This window comes from Centroberyx affinis, unplaced genomic scaffold (genome assembly GCF_046629955.1).
Source record: "Centroberyx affinis isolate AG114_WGS23_722 - 3 ecotype Tasmania unplaced genomic scaffold, CSIRO-AGI_Caff_v1 ptg004071l_1, whole genome shotgun sequence".
Taxonomy (NCBI): domain Eukaryota; kingdom Metazoa; phylum Chordata; class Actinopteri; order Beryciformes; family Berycidae; genus Centroberyx; species Centroberyx affinis.
In genome coordinates this window covers 226,670-251,242 of record NW_027281860.1, presented here as the reverse complement: position 1 = coordinate 251,242, position 24,573 = coordinate 226,670, and the positions used below count along the sequence as shown (strand labels likewise).

Below are 24,573 nucleotides of genomic sequence, written 5' to 3'. Positions count from 1 at the left end.
CGCCTCGTCCTCCCCGATACCGAGCCCTTGCTCCGTCCTCGTCCTGACCAAGAGGCTTGTTACCCCCCCCACTCCACCCCCCCCCCCACACACACACACACACACACACACACACACACACACACACAAACACACACAGTACCTAGCAGCCCTGGAATCAGATCCAACACTTCTCTGGAAAAAAAACAAAAACAGTGGGAATGGCTACAGAGTGGACAAGCCCTGTTTTAAAGGTAAGCAGTGTGAAAAATAACGCGCATATACAGAGGGAAATTAGCGTTGGTGTGTAAAATTCAAAATGTGCAAGAATGCTTACACAGCGCTCAGCCCCGTATCTAAGGGCTTATGTGTCCCGACAACGCACCGTAAAGACAAAATACAGTTCGACTTTGAACTGATTGGAAAATAAATACCGGGGATGATTTCCTTCTCTTCTTCCCCGTCTGTTCCTGTGTCCTGACTGGCATTCATACACCTGAGATAGATCGCATAATCTATTCAAATCGGTGCTGGTGTCATTATGTGTAAATAGCTGATGTGGGGGAAAAAATGGTAAGAAATATCTCATTTGCCCCTAAGCCTCTCAACAGCCCTATAGTGAGTTATTTGGTGTTTCTTAGTATATATTGGTGCTAGTTTGGTGATTTTTTCCCCATTTTGACCATTTCTATCATCTTGTCTGGGGGATAATTTCCACTTTACATTCCTTTTCCCGTCATTTTAAATTAGATATTCAAGGCCAGACTGATGTTAAAGGTTCATGTTCGTAGAAGTTCAATATAAAAATCTACCGATCTACCTGGGAATACTCCAAATCATGCGGTACAACTGCATAAACCTACTGTTATGTGTGACACGATTCAAAACATTTACCTTACAATCTACCTCTATACAAGAATTATTGATTTAAGCTATTCAACCATTCACTGTTGAGAATGGCCGCTGTTTCCCCAGGTTTTAGGCTCATGGTGAAGATGGCAATTTCTCTGCAGTTTTCTACATTTCTAATTGGGCCTTTTTGGTCAAAATTTTCAAAATTTACACCCAATTTTACACCTAAAAAACGTCAAGATACCTTGGAAATATATTCTCCCACTTAAAAACCTTCTAGACTCAGTACATAGTAGATTTTGTTAGTTTACGTTATCCTGAGCCTACGCTGATTTGTCCAAATCAGGTAATCATCTTTTAAGAACTTCAAGGCCATAAAAAAGCCTATTTAACGCCAGTTTCTATACTCAAGGTAAAGACTCATATTATGATGTTTAGTGTATACCCAGAAATAATATGGCACTGCTGTGATATCTGTGGAAGCTAGGGAGGAAAAATCACTAGGAAAACAGGAAGAGGACTCAAACTCAGACTCAGTTTTCACCAGCTTACATTCATCGCTGATAATAAATCTCTCAATATCAGTCTATTAGAGATGGGACGATATGTTTATCTCATGACACGATTCAATATGGGGTTCATGATTCGACAACCACGATACGATGTGATAAATAAAAGTTCAGTTACAACAAAGTCTGACTGTGCAGAATTATGTTTATTTCTGAGCTATAAATCTTTCTAGCGACGGCATTGTCTGGCTAGAATGTAAACAATCATTTAAAAATATCATTACAAAGTGCAGATAATATAATTTGGATGGAGAGCTTGTGAAACTGTGATGGTCAGGCGTCTCATCTGTGATCACTACAGCAGAATAAAATGGAGCTAATATTACGATTCATTTTTCTGCCCCACGATACGTATTGTCACATTTTTATATTGCGATATATTGAATTTTGATATATATCGTCCCATCCATATAGTCTATACACATTTTAAGAGGGGGTGATTGAAACCATTGGCTAGGCTAGGATCTGATACCAACCCGCACTTCATGCTACTCATTTATCCATCCGCCCATACACACACACAAACATAAACACCAGCCTGTACATGTAAAGCTTTAAATGGCTAATCCTTGCATGTATACACACACACACACACACACATCTCCCATTAGAGATCAGCGCAGTAGTCCTGCCACTGAAAACTGTCCTGTCAAATTAACATAACATATCACACGGCACCACTTCCACCCATTTCCCTCACATCAACACACACACACACACACACACACACACACACACACAGCACACAGACGGGTCAGTGGAACACTTTGTGAAAGAATTCCCTCACACCGAAGTCACTTCACATGACAGGCCCCGCTCAGACAATTAAAGTTCCCCCCGCAGACCGCATTTCAATTACTGTAATTACCCTCCACTCCACTGCTGATGTCCCCACAGATCAAGCCGGCCCGTCTGCGTGACAGCGCTGTGCCCCGCTCCCCGCTAGCTGCCGCAGCTTCGCATGGCCGGCGACACACACACACACACACCGACACACACACACACCGACACACACACTCAGCCGCCTTGGCGCAGGTATTAGAGAGATAGATATTTATATTGGTCCTTTCGGAAATTTGACGTGTGCCATACAGCAATTCAGACAAACAGACAACTAGAATGACAGCAACAACAACAACAGCACTACCACCTGACCGCAACAACAGGACAACATATCATATCATATCATATCATATCATATCATATCATATCACACATCATTAGAGTGCTCTACATATTGTAAGGTGCAGGTTTAGTCCAGAGTTATTATCCAGGGTTCGACTGATATGGGCTTTTGAAGGCCTGAGATTAGAGCTGCAACGATTAATCGATTAGTTGTCAACTATTAAATTAATCGCCAACTATTTTGATAATCGATAAATCGGTTTCAGTAATTTTTTAAGAAAAATAAGTCAAACTTCTCTGATTCCAGCTTCTTAAATGTGAATATTTTCTGGTTTCTTTACTCCTCTATGACAGTAAACTGAATATCTTTGGGTTATGGACAAAACAAGACATTTGAGGACGTCATCTTGGGCTTTGGGAAACACTGATCCACATTTTTCACCTGTTTCTGACATTTTATAGACCAAACAACTAATCAATTAATCGAGAAAATAATCGACAGATTAATCGACAATGAAAATAATCGTTAGTTGCAGCCCTACTTGAGATTACTGATATCTTTGGACTGAAGCTGCAAATACCCCAAAAAATGACAAGGATTCAGACTTTCCCGCAGAATTTGTATTCTTGTCAGGGTGGAAAAGCCTCTGAGGCCGCATTTAAACCATCATGTTAATATTAAAACCCCACTGAAAGCTTATGAAATTCTTTTAGGTGTGTTAGCAGCTCCTTTGGGGCGGGGCGAGGCAGGTTTCACTGCAGGTTTTACAGACTGACAGACTGAACCCCCTGAAGCTGTTGAGTGAAATCATATTCCTCACCTCCATCACATCAGCGGGGGACGACACTGACTGGCCGATATCTGATTTTTATTAAAGAGTCAACATGGTCTTGCTTGGTGTCCCATGAATCCCAGTCTTTAGCACTTTTTGAATTTGCATGGGGATTCTTCACTGACATAATTTCTCATCCCAACCGATTTGTTGGTGTCAGTTATCAAAATCTTTGACCAATCACAGCAGCAAAGTAGATTGATGTAATCTGGAAATGCCTAGACAGGATTGTGTCTAGACTGCTATGAATCGCCATGCAAATTCAAAAAGTGCTAAAGACTGTGATTCAGACGATACTGACTTTTTAATAAAAATCAGATATCGGCCAGTCAGTGTCGTCCCCCACTGACATGATGGAGGTGAGGAATATGATTTTAATATTAACATGATGGTTTAAAAGCTGTTTCAGAGGCTTTTCCACCCTGACAAAGAATACAATTCTGGGGGAATCGCTTGGAATGTAGTAATACTGGTAAAAATCACTCAAGTTGAATAAACATATTATGAACAATCATCACTGCTAATTCACTCTCATAACCTTTATCAACACAAAATCTAGGCGAAATCTAGAAGAATGAATTTGTATGGTTGGTGCAATAAGGCAGATTTGGAAAAAAATTTTGTGATATTGAGGCTCTTACATGACTTAATGTGAACTGGTAAATAAATACAAATACACCAAATTCCGTCTAAACGCTCCTGTTGTTGTTTTGACAGCTCACTGGGTATTAGCGTTGGATTTTCTGTATTATAATAGCTGTGAATTGTAACTGTAATTTCAGTTTGCTGATAAGCTATTATTTTTGCCCTTTTAGACCTATAACATGGTTGAGTAGACAGAGATCATAACTTAGCTTGCACCCATATGCATGAAAGGCAAGCTCCACCCCTGCGGCAAACCAATCTATCAATCTAGCCTCGGTGTTATCATTGCGCGCCGTTACATCCGCACACAGACACACACATCGCACCGCGGGCCGAGTCCAGCGCTGTATTTTAGCTTCACAATAAAAGCGCTGGCCCGGCCACAGAGGGTAAAATCACCTCTCTAGGACGCTTACAACTGTATCTGGTTACGCTGCACAAGAAGCGTTTTGATCTTCCTCTACAGTGAAAAACCAAAGAGTAAATCAGACAAAAAAAAAATCCTTTGTGCCTTTCTCAAATATGCACAGTGTCACTGGAATACAACCTTTGATTGTCTGTGACCTAGAAATAAGCACACAAAGCACAAAGCGCAGCTCCATGCTGTTTCCCAGAGAGAATTCAACTATCCAGCTGTATATTATGAACACCAGTTGTTTCCCCTATAGCTTTGTGCAGCAGTAGTGGCTGGGGGTCATTTGTTTCTTTGTTGCACATGGGTCCAGTTTTGTTTCTAGCTTGCAATACCAAAACTTATTTTGATATTTATTTAAAAAAAAGCACCAACTTGTGAGCTCAGAATGATGAGGTTCTATCTGACCTTTTTGTCCTTTTAATAAAAATTTTGAGTTATCTACATATTCATGATCTTTGAATGTTACTTTATGCACTTTTTTATAAAGAACCTTTTGGGGTCCAACATAAAAAAAATAGAAAATACATAATAGTTTTGTCAAATCTTTGGTGCTCAATATCTCTACCCAGATAGAAGCTTATAATTCTGAGCTCACAAATTGTCAAAATTGTCCCTCTGCTTCACACACAAGTATGTAATTCCCCATTTCCTCTGACAGTAGTGAGAATTTTCTTGCTGTGGTAGCCAAGCTTTGATGAATACCTGCAGGGGAAACGCTGGTGTTTATTGCTCCTGAGCCTGTAGCTGTATGGTGTGTGTCATGTGGAGAAACACACCTGAGAGGGCGACGCTCTCTTTTAATGACATCCCGGTCCCAGTCAAACACTGCGGCTCGTCCTGCAGACTCTAATCTCACTTTAATACGAGGACACATTCTGTCACCTCTGTGTTTTACAAGCTGCATCGCCTCTATATTCCCCGTTAATAAGATATAAAGTTAGAGTGCTAGCACTCACTCGGTCAACCAGGACAAAAATGATTGGCTTTTAATTTATTGGCTGTGTCTGTGTGCTGTGTGTTTTATGTATCAGTCGATGGATTCCTTATTTGTTGCCTAGGCTACCGCTACAATTCAAGTCTCTCAATGGCATCTCGGCCGACCGGGATACCTGCTAAGGAAAATACTGGGGCAGTGGATTTAAAACGTTCATAGATTAACGTCAACCTTGTCACCCAGTGTTAACACGTTATGTCAAACCCTCTGAGGTCATGTGATCACGTTAAAGCCCTCTGGTGTTACACTTCAGCTCCAGGGCTCCACTCCACGCCATTTCAACCCCCCCCCCAACTTCAGATACAGGCTGGTACTGGAGACTCCATGCCGGGGCGACAAACCAGCGATCTCACCCCCTGCTCCGCCCCGCCCCGCTCCCCCGCTGCCCCACAAGCCCCCGCGTGTCCCTGCCCCAGACCCATTGATTTTATCGGGCGAGGCCAAAGCCAGTTCAGGCCAGCGTCCAGTCTGCAGCGAGGCCCCAGGGTGACACAGACTGTGACCCTCCAACAGCGACAGGGCCTGCGCTTCTGTCATCAATGTCAGTGGATACTCTCAGATCAACGCAGGCAAAACACCAGGATCAGAAATTAAGTAGAAATGCCCTTCAAAGTTCAGAGAACGGCTGTGAAATTGAAAATCAGTGGGGCAAAAACGCCCCTGATAATTACGAATACCCCCTTTTTTTCATTTTTTTTCTGTTGAGGTGTGAAATGTTCACATGTGAATGCAGGTACTGTCCCCCGTGGGCCACCGTAGGAGATTCATGGGAGCCTGTGACTGGGCCATTCTTCCCAGTGTGTGGTTGTGGGAAAGAAAATCAGAGCGTTTTTTGATCAGAAAACGACCGAGCAGACGGCCTGAAGCAGGAGAAAATGTTGTCGCCACGCAGCCAGCGGTAGAAGAAAATGCCGACCTGACACAAACCACTGCATCAATAACAAAGAAAACAACCAATATCATAAAAAAAAAAAAAAAAAAATCAACAGTGGAGATGGACTGGTTCGGGACAGAGAAGGGAAACGACGTCATCAAAATGCCCCTAAAAATCAGATCAAGAGGGCAAAAAAAAAATGCCCTGTGAAAAAAAAAAAGTTAATTTCTTACCCCGGCATACCCCCATGGGTGCCTGCACGCCTACACACACACACACACACACACACACACACACACACGCACACACTGACACACACACACATCTCTGCCTCTCTCACATGATCTTCCTCCCTGTTACAGTGAATAGATGCGTTTCAGCTTCTAGTGTATTAGTAGCTTGCATAACTGGGCGTTTTCTTCCCCTCTCTCTCTCTCTCTCTCTCTCTCTCTCTCTCTCTCTCTCTTCTCTCTCAGCTGCTTAGCGCCCAGTAGAGCAGTGGATGATGGGAGCTCCGACACGGCATGATCTAAAAACCCACTGGCGCTTTTAGTGTGCCTCAGCTGGCTTATATAACCCTGTGTGGATCTGCGAACTGCCTTGCTATTGGGAGAAGCTGAGGACTCACGGCACAGACACACACACACACAGCCAAGCAGCTACTGATATGTGGTGTGTGTGTGTGTGTGTGTGTGTGCGTGCGCGTGTGCATAAGGACAGTGTATCAATGTCGGTTTGTGTGGGTGTGTGTGTGTGTGTGAGTGTGTGTGATGGGGCGGGGGGCGCATTCGGTGCAGTATAGTCAGCTTTAGTGAAAACGCTTCCCCATTTTTTTTTTTGCTCAGCAACCAAAGTGCCAGATATTTCCCTCCTTTTTTCCCGCGCCGTATGATGACATCACCGCCGCGTCCCCCCCCCACCCCCCAATTTTGGAGTGCGAGCTCCCCGGTGACGTCACTTCCGGCCCGGCTTTCACCTGGAGTGACATCATTTCTGTTGCATAACTATCTCCCCCCCTGTCCCTCTCTCTCTCTCTCTCCCTCTCCTCGGTGTGAGAGGCAGGCGGCTCTCCTCTCGTCTCCAGCCAGCCGGAGGCGCCGTGAAACTCCTCATTATGGAAATACCAGGTGTGTGTGTGTGTGTGTGTGTGTGTGTCCGCTAAAACGAAAAATGGATTCATGTGTAAATGCATTACCTGGTGTAACAGTGAGGGCAGACGCTACAGATTACACAGATGACACCCGGCCTTATACTTCGTCCCCTACGACCTCCTCCTGCTCTACAGTACTTACACACACACAACCATACAGGAAAAGCAACACGCATGTATAAGAGACAGAGGCGCTTAACGCCCTGAATCAGCATGGCTCACTTTCTCCATTACAATCTTGACAATAGGTCCTGTACAACTCCTGACACAAAATATTACGGGTGTGAGGGGAAAGAGAGGCAGAGCACGAGCGAGAGAGAGAGAGAGAGAGAATGATAGAGAGAGGCCTGACCTATATAGGAAGGAGGCTGAAATATTTATGGATGTGAGTGTCCTAATTGGCAAGCCACTGGGAGCACTGCGGCCTTCTCCTCCAATCACAGTCTGGGAAGAGGTTAACACGCTCGCGCCCGCATCACTCGCGGCCGCGTTCGGTCCGAGGGTCCGCGGGCCGCCCTCTGCCCCGCGACCCTGTCATCCCCGGCGAGGGAGACGCCGCGTCAAGAGCGATCTGCCTTCGTTAAGGCTCCCGCATCGTTAGAATCATTACCAGAGCTGTTATCATAACCGTTCTCTCTGGCACATACGGACGGGAACAACCGCTCAGAGCGCTAAGTCAAACAGCCTAATTGGCTGGGCTTAATCTCCAGCACTGGCACGCACTGCTCGGCTCTCTGAGAGGCCTCAATTACTGTCCGTCCTGATGGAGACGAGGAGATGGACACACTCTGACTTCTAGATTCAAACCACTGCAGGCGGCAGCGTGTGTGTGTGTGTGTGTGTGTGTGTGTGGGGGGGGGGGGGGTCACTACACCATGGGTCAAGAGGGACTTGACACATTGGTGTGTTTATGTGGCATGACAGATCAGTTAATGCTAATGTGCCATACTCTTAATCCAATATGCCAAAGAATATATATTTTATAATGAAAATGGCAGTATGAGTGTCTTGCACCAATGACTGCCGCTGGCAATAGTCCACTGTCAGCTGTAGACTACCAGTGATTTAAAGTTTCTGTATTACTGTAATTTAGCACAACTGTTATTATACATATGGTTATATAGTAGTTTGGTATTGGTATTGTTATTATAGCACTAAACTGCTATTATGTAAGGGATAATGTACAGCAAGCTGACATTATCAGAGAGAAACAGGGTGAATCAAAACCCCGACATGAAGCGGAGGCTCCTGTACATTATCCTGCTTATTACACGGCTGCTTACCAAACACATTATCATTTGACACAAAACACTGATTTAAGATGATTTTAAAGTAATTTAAAAGCTTTTGCCAAAAACTAGTTAAGCGGTAGGCTACTGTAACCATAGAAACATCTTTAGCTAGCATCCGCAGGCTACACTGTAACAGAACTGTAACCATAGAAAGGTAAACAAATCCAGAAAGGTTCTCTAAGCAGCAATCAAAAGTTTTCTGCTCTCTAAATAATCTGAGTAATATATAAGTATAAATCTTCCAAGTTTCCACTCAGGGTTAGCTGAGTGTTTGTCTGCAGTAACCAAGGAGTAATGTCTTTTTGGCACAAGGTGTTGCTAGTTAATTTGATTAGAAATCATCAAAATGGACTGGACTTCTTGACTGTGGAGTGAATTCTGTTATTCAGAAGTAACCAAAGCCATGCAATTAAGAGCTATATAGTATTATACAGCATTATTACCTTTTTAAAAATTTTTTTCTTTTATCAAACTCTATTTTTAACAGTTTGTCATTGATGCAGGATTAATGAAAAACCATGCAAAAACAATAAAGTAGATATTATCTGGAGTTATCTCATATACTTATACTACATCATGAGCTCCGAGTCATTGCTGTGATTCTTAGGATTAGCAGGCGAGCTACTTTGACAACCATCTCTGTCTTGCTTGCACAGAGGAAAAGAGAGCAGAAATCAATGGGCTGTGTTTACAGGGTACACAGCCGACTGTAACACTGCACGTTATGTTACACACAGCCAAGCAGTAAAAACAGACGAGCTGCTTGGCAGGGCTCGGCCTGGCCAGGCGCTCGCTAAAAGCGGGCTACAGCTCAGAGACGGCAGTGACACGCGGGCCAAGAGCGCTTACTGGCACCGCGCTCGAGTCAGAGAGGGAGGAAAGTGGGACAAAACCAAAATTCAAAATATTCTGAGTAAATGTCAAGTGAGCATGGGGGAGATTCGTCTAATGTGATTTTTCCTTAAGGTCATTTTCTACAAAATAGACTTTGACACATACACTAGAGCGGCAATAGATCACCAATTCAACGTCTTGTGCACACACACACACACACACACACACACACACACACACGCCACAGCCGTCATGTGTCTTTGTCTATGTGGTAATCGGGGAAAGAAGATACTCACGTAAGAAGTACTCAGAGGGGTCCGCTTCGTAATCCGTGTCTTCAGGAAAGTGGTCTATCTGTTTACACATCCCTTTGAAGTTTCCTGTCGGGGAGAAAACAGAAACAAGAGTTCACAGCAGTTCGGAGAGGAGGCTGCAGAAGACGGAAACAGACGATATCAAGTGAACTTCTCCAAGTTCTCCAAACCCTGATCACAGGTATTGACAGACCTTCCTAACCTAGTCGCACTCATGCAGGCCAAGTTCAGTATCGTCCAGTCAGTGTCGTCCGCCCCCAATATGATGGATAATGCAGTTTGATTACATATTTATTGTAGTATTGGTTATATTGGAAGTTAGGTATGTATTGGAAGCCCTTGACCTGAATTGATTCTGATGCAATATTTTGATTGGATTCCATACACACATGAATGTTTTATTATCCTGGGTTTCAATGGAGAGTTTTGGTGTCCCATGGTCTAAATGCTGTTTCAAAGGCTTTCCTACCCTGCTGAGAATAAACTGAGGAACACTAAATACAGTTTTTGAATTTTTTTTTCGGTTAAACGGTCAAACGGTCAAATTCAAAGATATTGAATATTGAAAAAGTGGCTATGGGCAGTTTCAAAACATCAGCATTTGCCTTCAGCCCCACATGACAGGCAGTGATGCGAGCGCTGGCCTGGTTATGTTGCTCATACAGACCAGAGGAAGCTCTTCAGAAAGGCCTGAGCACCAGGCTTCTCCAGCAGCAGGTGGCGGCTTGTAAACAAGAGCGGCGCAGCTGGTGAGAGCTGGAGCCGCTCCAACTGCTGTGCGATGGGAACCTCATCTCTTAATGCTCATTCATTTGGCTGACACCTTGCTGTCCAACCACTCTGTCCATCCAGGAGGCAGCCTGCTGGCTTCTCTCTCCTCTGCCTCTCATCCCTCCCACGTCCTCCTGTCTCCTCTCCTCGAGCCGCGGACCCTCAAAGGAGTTTTGGCGTTGATGAGGTCACTGAAGGTCACATGGCGGGGGAGGCGCCCCCATAAGGCGGCCATTACGGCGGCCGGCTGCTGCAACGAGGAGGCAGATGCCTGGGCGTGTGATTGGACCAGATTAGCGTTTCATTAACTTCTTCATCTCGTCTCCCTCCAGTGTCCCTCTAATTAGGTGAACAGGTGTTTGTTACCGTGGCGCCAGGTGTTGCCGGGGGGGGTCTTGGCAGCGAGGCATGATGGGAACGGCGGGGTGCGGTCATTACTTTGTGAACGGATCGCTTGCAACGGAGAGAGAGGGACCCCCCGGTGATGACCAGTCAGACATTAGAGAGAGTGTCATCTGAAGAAAGAGCGATCAAAGAGTCGTGGATCGGCTCTCCCTCCTGTGCACGGTGTTTGTGTCGGGGCTTCCTGCCGGCTGCCAGCAGACTCGGCTCAGGATAGCTGTATTTAGAGGGGGAAAATCTTTGTTTTGATTGTCTCAATGTCATTGAGTTTAGAGCCAGAGAATTGGATGGCAAACAGGAGGGTTTTTTCAGCAGTGGAGGTGGGCGAGTGTGGGAACCTCAGCATGAAATACCCACTAATCCTTGGTGGACAGAGTCCAATGTGCTGACTGACTGACTGTGTGTGTGTGCGCGCGTGTGTGTGTGTGTGTACGTGTGTGTGTGTGTGTGTCCACTCCTTCCTCTCACCTTCTCAGTTCTGGCCCATAATCAAAAAACACTTATTGATTTCCATCAACAAGCTCTGTGGCAATTAAGGAAAGGGAGAGGGAGGGAGAGACAGAGAGAAGCAGGGAGAAAGAGAACGTAATGGGAAAGAAAGAGAGATAAATATAGGACGGGCAGGGAACAGAGAGAGATTTTGAAGGACAGAGGGAGAAGATGGAGTGGGAGGTGGAATACATCAAGTTTGAGTGTCACAGTTTAGGCCCCGGTAATTGCTGAGCCATGAAAAAGCCCTCCAAAGTTCAATGGACCTGCACAGTTTTGAACTCGATGCTTTTGATATACGACATAAAGTTCCTCTTTCAGCGGCAGACTGAAGGTCAGAGTTGGGCTTGTTCCAATCAGCTGGACGTTGGAAAGTGCTCTCCCGACCCTTAACCACCATGGCAGCGAAAAGCTCAAGGCAAGATGTGAGCCGGAGCATATATAGGTGCAGCTACTCCCCCAGGTCGCTGCTGGAAATAACGGCGCGTTCTTCGTCAACTTGCCCGGTTAAATAAACTTTAAATAAGAGGCGTTTAGAGGGTGGGGAGAGCGCACTTGTGCCTTTCACTTGGAGCATAATTTCACTGAAAGATGACTTGTGTTTACATATGACTTCATAGCGTGCTCCCAGCGGAGATGTCTGAACAAACTAGCGGCAGCAGCAGCCCACAGAGCGCCGTGTGTGTGTCTTAACAGCGTTACCGTGTGGGTGTAGATTTGGTTTGCAGCTGGCCCGTCCCGTCCGCAGTTGTGCGATTTGTAATAGCAGCTGTGGAGAGCGGCCTATTGGGGGAACCACTTCAATTAGCGCGCTGAAAGATTTATGTGACACTTAACCGCTCCAAACGGTCCTTTTCTTGTAAGACATGTAAACTCAGCAGGCTGGTAAATGTTTTATAATGGCATTTTCATTTCTGAGACCTCCCCGCGAGAGTGTGAGTGTGGGACGGCGGGACGGAGAGAGACCTGCCTGGACATTAAGAGCCTTGGCAGGGGGAGACACTGCTGGGTGGAGAAGTGCTGCCTGAGGCTCAGGTGTGTGCTGGGTCGCAACACCTATAACGCATAGAGAAACACCTGTATTCACTGAGCAAGTGCAAGAGGCTGGCTCTGTGTTTAAAGTCACAAGGAAATGGCATTTTGATCAGGGGGGCAAGGAGGGGTGGGATGGAGTTTGGGCTATCCCCCAAACAGTAATATCTGTATGGTTTCACTCCTGCTTCTGTTAAACCGATGTTCCATGACATGACAATGTATACTCGATTGTGTGAACTTGAATATGAAAATTAAAAAAAATTAGTTACAAAAAAAGGAACAGGATGTTGGGGCGGGACATAACGCAGGGAGGGACTGTTCAAAAGTATTCAAAATTGCTTTGTGAATCATCTTGAGCTGCCACAAATTCTGAATTCTTCAAAATGAATGAATTCCAGCCACCGGGACACAGCTATGGAAACACGTTTTTTGTGGGTGAACAAACAAAAATGCACCGGCGTACCATGATGCTGCTCATGTCACTTTGAAAGTTGTAAAGTTGCAGATGGGAAGGAGGGGGGGGCGGGGTCATGTACGCCCACCGGCACGCTTTCCAGGAAGTAAAACTAATGGGATTTTGATATAAAACTACGAGAAAGTAAATGTTTTGTACATTTTGAGGCATTTACTGTTAAATAGGTGTCCGTTATGACTAACAAGGTGAAAAAGTCATTTTGCATTTCACTGCGACTTTAAGGGCAGTAAGTCAAGTCAAGTTTATTTGTATAAACCTTAATCACAGTTACAGTCTCTCAGGGCTTCAAACGCCCACGCTTTAACAGAGCAAAAGAAAAAAAATGACACCCCCGCCCCCAACCTCTCCCAACCTTCGACTAGGTAGCAGTCTCAGGTTGCCATCCAGCCGGTAACTGTAGCCCACTCAGCCTGACTGAGCGGTATAAATCAAGCGCTAATCATGTGCAAGAGCTGCTATCATTAAAATACGGAGCAGTGTTATCCGGGATTCCCCTGCTGGGATTGACCCATCACTGAGCCCCCCCCGGCCTCTTTTTGGGGAGAGGGGGGTGGGGGGGTGGGGTTAATCTCCAGACTTACTCAATCACCCCAGTCACCGCCGGCCACCATGCCCCCTACAGTGGGAATGAGCTAGAATGAGCTATGGGTTCACCTCACTGCCCCCTGCGTCCCCTCCTGTCCTCCGCAGCCATAAAGCACTTCATTACCACCGAGCCCAGTGAGACGGAGAACCACTCAACAGTGGAGTGGGATGGAGTGGAGGGGTTGTTGTGGCACAGAGAGAGGGTGGGGGGGGGAGTGGGGGTGTAGATTTATAGTTGCCCACCTCAGCGAGGCTCCGGGTCTTAAGGGCTGTCTATTAGGGCTAGACATTTGCGAGAAAAAACCCTCTGAAATTTGTGAGAAAAAACTCTGATTCTCTCTCTAATTCTGAGATTAAAGTCTGATTTTGTTTGTTTTTCTTATAAATTTCTGACTTTAATCTCAGAATTTCAGAGTTTTTTCTCATAATATTACCTCCCTCCCCCTCGGCTGTGATAAAAAAAATAAATAAAAAAAAATCACCTACAATGGCCCCAATACTCCTTCCGTAGGGTCTGGTCCTGAGGGACTGAGGTTTATCTGGTCAGCGGCGAGCCACATTACCACAAGGAGAATCTATTCCTGGGCCTCTGACGTCATCGTGTTGTTCGTTATTCTTGTTTTCAGAGAGAGCGCCCCGCACTGTGAAGCTTCCCGGGCTGATGTGATGTTCACACACAGGGGGCACGGGGGGGTTCTGGACCGGTTCCAGCCCAGGCAGCACTTTGCGTAATGTGAAAGCACTCCGTGGTTTCGGGTGTTGACCGGTTAAAAGAGGTCTATCGCACTGCTGAGAGGATGTTTTTCCCCTTTGCTATTGATACCGCAAACACAACCCCTGCCTCCTGGTCATCGCTACAAGATAGGAAGAGAGGAGAGGAAAAAAAACCAAAACACCTTCATTGTCTTTCTATCCCTCTTTCCTCAAGCAGCAAGAGAATTTTGTGGCCGGCTGCCTGAGGATTTTCTGCAGGTTTTGAGGCTGCTGTTGCTCTCTCACACCAACTACAGCCCCTCTCTCTCTCCTTGACTCCCGCTCTATTATTCTCCTCTTCGCTGCACCCCCCCCCCCCCCTTCACACACACACACACACACACACACACACTCTGCTCTCTCACTGCCCAGTTGATGGAAGAGGCCATGCAACAAAGCCAGGAGCTGCCAGGTAGGTCCAACAGAGGCAGACTGACTGAAGCACAATCATTTTTTTAGAGTTTTATTTAATTGCAATGTTTGATTTCCAGCACTTTTTTTTTTTACACAATTTCTATTCACACACAGCCAGAGATTACTGAGGGATTATTGGAGATAATTGGGAGCGTTCAATTGCCATCCCGCCCCTTAAGACTTTTTACTCTAACTCATTTGAAGTCTGCTATTATTGCCCCTGTTAGGCATCGTTATTGTCACTGTCGCGTCTCACTCTTACTGTGCCTCAGATGTTTCTGTATGCATAACCTAGCATCACAAGCACAGTCAAGGGTCCAGGACAAACCTTCCTCCTCTTTCCCCAAAAAATCTCCATCTTAACAAGTCATTTAGTCAAAACAAGTGAAAAAAAATTGCCAATGGGGTTCGATAATTTCATTTGTTTCATTGTCTTGTTGTCATTTTCTTGATAGTAGTGCATTGATCTGCCTTTTTTCTGACTTTCTAGAAAATTCCTGAAACAAGTGAAACTGTATTGGAAACAAGTGGAGTTATTTTTCTCTTGGTTTAAGAAAAATAAGATTTGAAGGTTGAATATGAGACTAAGTGGCCTGTTAACATGGACGTTTTCTGCAGTGCATTATATTTGCATTGGCCATCATCAGATTGTACCTGCATTCAAACCTTATCTGCAGAGAGGAAGAGAGCAGGAAGGAAGCAAGGAGAACCGGTCAATCCATACCGGCTGCCCAAGGAGACAGACATCCGGGTCGGACCTGCCCACACACTAAAACCCTCCAGCGGTAATCAAACACAATCACAGTTGCCACAGCTCTACAGACAGAGACAAAGGTTTGATGAGACACAAACACGGAGGAGGTGTATGATGGGAGGGGAGGAGGGGAGGGGGGGGGTCAGAAGGACTCTCGACTGAGTAGGAGGTGCTGTTTAAGAGAGAGAGAGAGAGATAAAGAGAGTGAGAGAGAGAGAGAGCGAGTAAGCGTGGCTTCGCACCGGATTCAAGCCCGAGAGTGCCCACTTCTGATGTGCCGGTGGGCGGCGTTCTCAAAAAACTTTCCAGGCAGCCACCGCGTGCGTCAGCATCCAGAACAACTCCCCCCTCCCCCTCCCCCTCCCTCCCTCCCTCCCCCTCCTCCCACCTCCCTCCTCGGTCCCTACGGCAGCCGTTGCCATGTGGACATCAGAACCGTTCGCTTCGGTTGCCATGGATATAGTTATCTGGGTCCCTACGAGGGGGAAGATCACATGGCCGGAGCCGGTGAGGTGTCTTTAACCCCTGGACACACAGCGGCGGCTTCAGTGACACAGCGCTCACATTAGTCAGACGCTACTGTAGCGGCACAGCAGCCCAGGAGCTAGCAGGGAGTCCCACACAGCAACCTGCAAACATAGTCAGGCATGTGTGTGTCCTTTTGGGTCAAACACACTACCAGTCAAACGTTTGGACACACCTGATTGGATGTTTTTCATTATCTTAAAGCCATTTTGATCTAAAGGCTTCTGCTTAAATGCTTGAAATTTGTTTCTAAGACAAATATAAATAGTGAAGTTGATGCCTGTGTATGAATTTCTTTCCAAAGCCTTTTGTCTTTCCATCAAGGCAAAGGGCGGCTACTTTAAAGAATCTAAAATATAAGATAGTTTTGATTTGTTTAACACTTTTTTGGTCACTGCATAATTCCACTTGTGTTATTTAATAGTTTTGATGTCTTTACTATTATTCTAAAATGTGGAAAATAGTAAAAATAAAGAAAAATGTGGTGTGTCCAAACTTTTGACTGGTAGAAACGTTGAGGGGGGATTGTACCACTGAACACCAGAGGAAAGACATATATCACACACATAGGTCATTTAACCGCTCAAGTGAACACAAATGGTCTCCTTTGGTCTGATGTGTATGTATGTATAGGTGTGTGTGTGTGTGTGTACCCCTCGCGGATGAAAAGGTAATGGGTTCACGCATGTTACACACTGACATCTTCTCCCTCCTAATGAACAGCAGCCCGAGCAGCAGGGACAAGAGCCCTAATCGCCTTATTCATCTTCATAATCACACCTTATTCGTCCTTATAATCACTATATTCATCTTGATAATGACCCCGCTAAGGCAGGGAGGCCCATGCATGCCGTCTCTCTCTCTCTCTCTCTCTGTCTCATACACACACACACACACACATAAAGCACAGATGTACTAAGGCATCTCAGGATGTGAAAACATGCCTTTTTCCATGTCAGTGCTAGAGCAATACAGGTGCGTGTGTGTGTGTGTGTGTGCGAGAGCTTATTCGGGCGAATGTAGCTGCGTCATGTCTGTAAATGTAAATGCAGAGTGAAAGAGAACGCCAGGGAGCGAGAAGAACGCAATATTAGCATTTTTCCATATAAAGATGCATCTTCCGGGCCTCGGCGAAGCTGGCAGGTAACGCAGCAGCTCTAGCTCTTAGGTGATGTGGGAGGCAGACTAATGGAGGCAGCGAGGTGCCGTCAGGTTCGGCTCGTTGGAGGATGACTGACAGATGTTAGACAGTCATTTGACCTCCCACGGCTCGGCTCTGAACGCGAGTCCAACAAAGCCGCTCCTCTCTGCCCTCAGCTGTGGGACGCCCGCTCTTTCTGATGTGAAACGCGCCGCTCGCATCTCACATCTACATCTCTCTCTCTCTCTCTCTCTCTCTCTCAGCTGGCCGTGAGCTGAGAGGCGGAGAGCGCGTATGGCGGCCCGTGGCAGCGCTGTGCGGGTCTGTTGATTTACTGCGATTGTGTGTTTGACGGAAGTAAAATCCGGGGGAAAGGGAGGCAAGAGATCTCCTGTGATCCGCTACCAAAAAGGAGCCGGGATCCTGCAGGGAGGCCAGACCCTCTCCATCATATTCGTTTCCCCCCACTGCTTCTTTGACTCCTCTCTTCTCAGCTTCCTGACACCCAACCCGCTCTTTATTTATAGTCTCTTTGTTTTCCTGCGTTTGCTCCCCTGCTCTGTTTCTCTGTTTCCCACCTCTCAAAAAGTTCTCCCCCTATGCTTTCGATTCTTTTCACAACAGCTCTCCTCGCTCCTGCTTTCTGCACGGTGTCAAGTACCTGCTGTAATATTACGAAGAAAGACGAGACGAGCAAACACCTCCTTCGCGCTGGGCAGTAGGGCTTCGGGGAAGTCAGAGGGAGTGGGAGGGATTTCTCCTGCCTGTGGACCGGCGATGTGACCCGAGCGGACACGCCGGCAGAAGCGAGGTCACCAGGGCAGGGCAGGGACTGCGAGGAAGGGGAAGGGATGAGATTTCACAGATCCAGGAACAGGGAGCCAGTGAGTCACCGGTGTCTAAGTGGAGTGCGTCACTGCCTTCTGGTCAGACGAGGCAAAAGCTGTCCAATTCTCAGAAGAGTCCCTCAGCGCCCACAGAGAAAAGGCATTCCCAGAACACGAGGCCAAGTAAACACCTCTCACTAATAACAGCAACCGCAACAACAGCTCACCTACACCAAACACAATCAGGTAATCAGCTCTGCAGGGGAACACTTGTTTGCATCTATTTGCGATCCTTTGCTCTGAGCCTTTATATTTATTAGCCCACGGCCTAATAGGATAACAGTCGGATGTGCGATCAGCATCATGGTCTGTGGACACGATAAAATTAAATATCAGTATGGCATTCACTCTCCATAGTGACGTTGTAATTCTTACAACGACCAACCAAGAAAACAAAATCAATAGAACAAGGTGAATGGAGCGAGATGGATGCAATTTTGCTTCAGGTGGCACAGACATTCACTCCAGTTGAAATTTTGAGTCAGAAAAATCCCCTGATACAGTAAAGAGAAAGCCAATCAGCTTTAAGGAGGACAAGGAGAACTGTCCGAGTGTTTGTTTCCCCTACCTAGAACTGAAAAGTACAAGTAAAGTAGTAACTAGTATAAACGCTCACTGGTTTGTGATCAATAACACTGACCAGTGAGAACAGGTGCTGCTGCCAAGCCTGGTGTGAAAGGATTCAAATGCAGCTTGATAGAATAAAACAATGATGCTAAAGCAGAGTTTCAACTAATCTACATTGTCTCATTATTTCTCACCATTAAAAAAATAAGTCAAGTAAGATGTCAACCAAAACCACTAATCATGAAGGCTGGGTCTGTCACCCCACTGTTCTCTGTCGTGTCATCAAGCTGCATGTCGTCATAGCAACTTATTTTTCATGTGAAGCGATATCAAACTCATGTAAGTTCCTGTGTGAGCGTACAGTTACATGTTCATATTGAGGGTTTGGTATGGAGACACACTACGCCACTGAACAGACTGGACATCAACCACTAGATATTTTTCGACAGTAGAGGCTCACACACTTGATGACAAGTTGGATTTGGGGAACACACACTTAATGACGAGCTAAACACCGGGTGCACACACACTTGGCTCTACAACATGAAAACTAAACAAACATGGAGGTGGAACAACTTCTTGTATTATTTTCTTTCTCTCCCGCTCACCTTTCATTGGCTACTGGACTGGTCAGTTGACTCATTTGACCAGTTCACACTACAGGAGCACGTCAAGACTCGTCCACATTCAAGTTCTAATACTCAAATATGTTTCAAATAATCAGATCAGGAGGCAAGAGATTAGGTCCTGAACCCCTAACACTCAAAATCATCTGTACGACTGGCCAAAACTAGCACCAACCCGGTCTGATCTTGAAAATCAGTCATGACGGCCAAATCGTGGCAATAATCAGCCTAAAAGTCTTGTAGTGTGTCCTCCGCCTTAGTCATTTCCAGACCTGAGTAGAATGGCGGTCCTTAGCCGGCAGAATAATTAAATATCAAACAACTACAATAATGTTCATCCCAGGTAAGAATAAACGTTTTTGGGGTTACTCCTCATTCATTTCTCACCTCCAACACATTTAGGAGAGAGAAATGAAAAACTGAGAGAGAGAGAGAGAGAGAGAGAGAGAGAGAGAGACAAAGAGAGAGATAGAGAAATGAACATACAGTCAATAGCGACTTTGGGGCTTTCTAAAAAAAACTGCTGTCCAGGGTGAGGCAACAAAGAGAGTGAAGAAGAAGAATCAGCAGTAATAGTTTGTACAGTATTTGTTTCCGTGGGCAGGAGACAGAGCTCCAGGACGGGGCTAAACTAACCGTTAGGCCCGCTCGCCACGCCGCTATAGGACCTAAACCTCCTCTCTGCAGGACCGGGCCGACTCCTGCCTGCAGCACAGCGCCACACTCAAACAAACCCAGCTTAATCCTTTAGCCCTGAATTAATGGACTGGCATGGACTTGAGAAGCTTCGTCCAGCATACTTTACAATACAACACACCGACTACAGCCGGACAAACACCATTTACAGTAGAAAAACAAAATCTTACTGGGAAGCGATCCTTAATAGTTTGTATTTTTCTCTCCAAATTGAGCTACCCAGCATGCATCTGACAGACGGCGTCATGCAGGAGGCGGCTAAGTTCAACGTGAATCCAAATGAGCACAACGTTTTCACACTATGATATTAAGGCACAGTAAAGATTCGTAATAAAAACAGCTTTATAAAGTGTTTTGAACTGATGCCAGAAATATATTTACGTCCTAATTTCACAAAACGATGCAGGTAGCAGCCATGGACGACTATAAACGCCATCTCAACTTTTATTTATTATTTTTATTTACACAGGTAAATATATGTATTCTGTACCCTGTTGCCTCACCCCTGGCTTACCCACCACAGCCTCAACCAAATGGATCTGGGGATTCCAGTTTCATCCTCATTTGGTATGAGGAGGAACAGTAAAGGCACAAAATGAAACAGACTTTTCACTCTGCATCATGCGCCAAAGGGACACTAACTGTTGGAGATGTTATCAATAAATAGGAATTTGAATTTTCTCTCCAATCTCTCGTACGGGATACAGCATGCAAACTAATACTTTCAGGAGAAATCCTACAAGTAGCATAGGCATAGGCACTAAGCACTTTACCACCCTTTGTATGATGTTCATGTATGGATGTGTGTGTTTTGTAAATTGCTGCACACTAATTGCACTATGGGAATTCATAATAATAAAGTCTGAGTCTCCATCCTCTATTTTCAAGAGCAAGCAGAGCAAATCGCTAACTTCCTCTTGTCCATTATACTTGTATCTCCATTTTATCTTTCATTTTGTAATTGTGTTTCTCATTTTATTACTTGTTTTTTACTTATTCATTTATTTAGTTATTCATTACTGTCTCTTTTGGGGACAACTTGTATTGTCTGGGCATTCATGTGCTTTGGCAAACACTTTTATGTAAAGTTCCATCTGTTTTATCTCTGTTTGTTTTCTAGTTGTATCAGTGTTTCTCTTGTATTACACTTTATTCCTATTTTTTTATTTATTCTTTTTTTATTCAACTTTATTTTATTTATTTAATTGTGGTACTTCTACATCACTGTCTCTTTGGGATGTATTGTATGTAAAGCACTTTGTAAACATTGTTTTTAGAAAAGTGCTATACAAATAAAGTTCTTATTATTTTAATTTTCAACAACAATGTTATCCCCTTTGTTACTTCATTTTAGCTAGCTAATGCTAACTAGATAGTTTGCAAGTTGCTGTCAAATGATAAGTTAAATAAGATAATACTTTATAACGCCCTTTGACCTCTTGCTCTGTGTTTCTAGCGATGCGTTGTGTTTGGAGAAATAAGCATCGTATCTGATCACGGCCTCAGAACAGCTTCAGGTTTGTTTATATCTACAGCCTGGAAAACATCACACTCAGGTCAGTTCAGTTCAGTTGAGTTCAGTAAACTGGCAGCATCTCTGTGGCATCTGCATGGTGGATTGTTCCCCTGCAGCCTCCAGCTGGTGATGAAGCTGTAGCTGGTGCTCATGCTCCGTGATGAAAACCTAAATGATTTGACCCCTCCGCCGCCCTTTTCATATGATTTACATCACGGGCCCTGGAAGTGAGCTCATGGTATCAGCGCAAAATCTGCACAGTGAGCACAGTGGGACAGTGGCTGGGCATCATAAATTCCCTCTTAAAACAGCTGCCCATTGATCTTATGAGCGTGCCGCACTCTTATTTAAATCAATTGGATTCCCAACCACCATTAATAACAGTGGGAACACTTGAGGATAGATCTGGGGGTGGGGGTGGGGGGGTTACTTTTACTAGCGACTATAAAAGATCACAAATCAAAGGCGGTCGATGCAGCTGTTTCACTAGATTATAAAGATTACTGTATGAGCAGTGACCCACACACAGTGAGACAGAGGCAGAGAAGCAATGATAGAGAGCTGTAAGAAAATAGCAATGGAGAGAGAGAGAGAGAGAGAGAGAGAGAGAGAGAGAGGGGTGTGTGGGGAAGGAGCGGGCATATATAGTATATAGCTTGATAGAGATGGAGGGGGGGATTTCTATATTTTAGGTGTAATTTTAAAGGAATTTTCAAACATACGTACAGTAGGTGCTATTGGGGAAAAATGTAAAAATGTAAAAATGTAAAATGAACTGAACTGAACTGAACTGAACTGAACTGAACTGAACTGGTGTCAGTGCAGCTGGAGGAAACTGTCACCAGTTCAATCCCTGCAACATGCATGCATCATATCAAAGTGTCCTTCACCAAGACGCTGAGCCCTCCCTGCTCACTCACTGTAAGTCACTTTGGATAAGAGTGTCAATTAAAAGCCTGAATGTAAATGGAGAGAGAGAGGCGGAGAGACACTGAGAGAGAAAGAGGACAAGGCACAGAGAGAGAGAGAGAGAGAGAGAGAGCAGAGCATGCTGGGTAATGCAGCAGCAGGAAGTGTGGGGTCGGTCTGCTGTCAGGGCGGTCGAACAATCTGTCCACCTTGCTGCTTGTATATTACACACAGCATCGCCGCTCTGCGGGCTGCATCAGTGCAGCCATATTGCTTCTAACATAAAACCAGGAGGAACACAGCCGCAACAATACAGTACAAACCTGTGATCATGTAATAACTGCTGGATAATGCAATAACCTGTCAAAATGTGATAAAATGTCTCTCTCAGTGGGTCAGAAATGTTATAAAACCTGTTCATTTCCTGGTTAATATAATAATGTATCACATTATGAGGAAAAGATAATACAATATCAGGCTTTATTACTTTTCTGACTTACTTAGACATTTGATTACGTTTTGTTATTACTTTATCAGTTGCTACAAGGGTGTCACAATAATATTTCCATAGATAGCATGGTCATGTGATATCTTTGAGTGTGTTTGTGTGTGTGTGCATGTGTGTGTATGTCCATGGTCTGTTTGTTAGTATGTTTGCATGCTGCAGACTTGTGTGTACGGTCTCTGAACTGTATGTGTTTCTGTGTGTGTGGTGTGTGTGTGTGTGTGTGTGTGTGTCCTGAGACATGATTAGGTCCATGGGCTTATAGTGCAGGGTGACTCACTCTGGAGCTTGTGGGACTTTGGGGTCCTGGTCGCCCTCCCGGCCTGTTAAACACACTTCAGCAGCGCTCCCAGCGACACGCGCTCGACCCAAATCTGCTGTATATCCGGCCGGCCGCCCACACAGCGCTTCGCCATCGCACACAGGCATGAAAGTCACCAAACGCACAAATGTTTTGTCCTCAGCTGTATAGTAGAGCTGTACAATTAATCGAAAACAATATGAACTTCTGCAATTTCCAAATCGCAGAGGTTGCAATTAATTGCTTAAGAGAGAGAGCAGCGTCCAAAATGGATTTCTAAACAAAGTATTTTAGTGCTCCAAGTAATCTTTGGTATAATATTGGTGAAGTATCATTCAGCCTTATAGTATATGAATATAATCCCTTCTATCTCTCTCCTTCGCTCTTGTTCTGTGTCTTTTTGCTTTTGTCACAGGTGGACTGTAAGAGCACTAAGGCCCTTATGAGGATTAGATCACATTCATCCATTTGGCGATGTATCAGGCCGATATTGGCCTTTTATTAAAAAACATATCAGGCAGTCAGTGTCGTTCACCTCTCATATGATGGATATGATGCAGTTTGATTGATTATATATTTAATTTAGAATTGATACATTTTTGATCCATTTTTTTTTTTATTGGATGCCACACAAGTATGCATGAATACTGTGATTTAATTATGATTATCCTGAGTTTCCTGGAATTATCCTGGAAGTGTCACAGGTCTAAAGGTGGTTTTGGAGGCTTTTCCACTTTGCCATGGATACATTTGTGTTGGAAACACTTAAGTAATTTATCTTTTGGCATTGTTTGGCATGAAAACAGTCAAATTTTAGAAACCTTTGTCACATGTCATCCCCCTCTCTCTCTACCCCGCCCGGTCTCTCCTGTCTCTCTACCCTTTCAAAAAAAAAAACACTCCCCCAAAAACAGTGAAATATTGAATATCGGCACAAAATATGAGTTTTGGGCAGCTTCAAATCCAAAAACATCACTAGCCCTATGTGCCTTGAAAACCCCATGTTGGTCAAACCCTAGTTAGCCATAAATTGTAAATGTATAGTAATAGAGTACGTATAACTGTATAGCATTTGCTCTTCTCTCCAGCCGTGTCAGGAAGTCTTACAGTACATTCCCACTGTACCTTGGGCTCAGTCAGGCCTCTGCCAACAGTGTATCAGGTTATACCCACACCGCTCCCACAGCCAAGCCTCTCTCTACCTGAGAGGACTATCCCCACGCCACGCCACGCTACGCTGATTTGTGGTCGCTGTTGATATTGCTCCCGCGGACGGCTTCAGGGTTGGATAACACACAGCTCAGTGTCTGGAGACGCCACACGAGGAAGGAGAGGCGTTTAGGTGC

General features: G+C 45.0%; 1 protein-coding gene across 1 annotated transcript in view; it reads right to left on the bottom strand.

Moving 5' to 3' along the window:
- Positions 1 to 24,573, bottom strand: part of cacng2a (calcium channel, voltage-dependent, gamma subunit 2a) — a 56,045-nt gene that overhangs the window by 11,536 nt on the left and 19,936 nt on the right. The window contains exon 2 of the mRNA XM_071542373.1: positions 9,859 to 9,942. Coding sequence (XP_071398474.1) covers positions 9,859 to 9,942 — 84 coding nt within the window. The remainder of the gene's footprint in view (positions 1 to 9,858; positions 9,943 to 24,573) is intronic.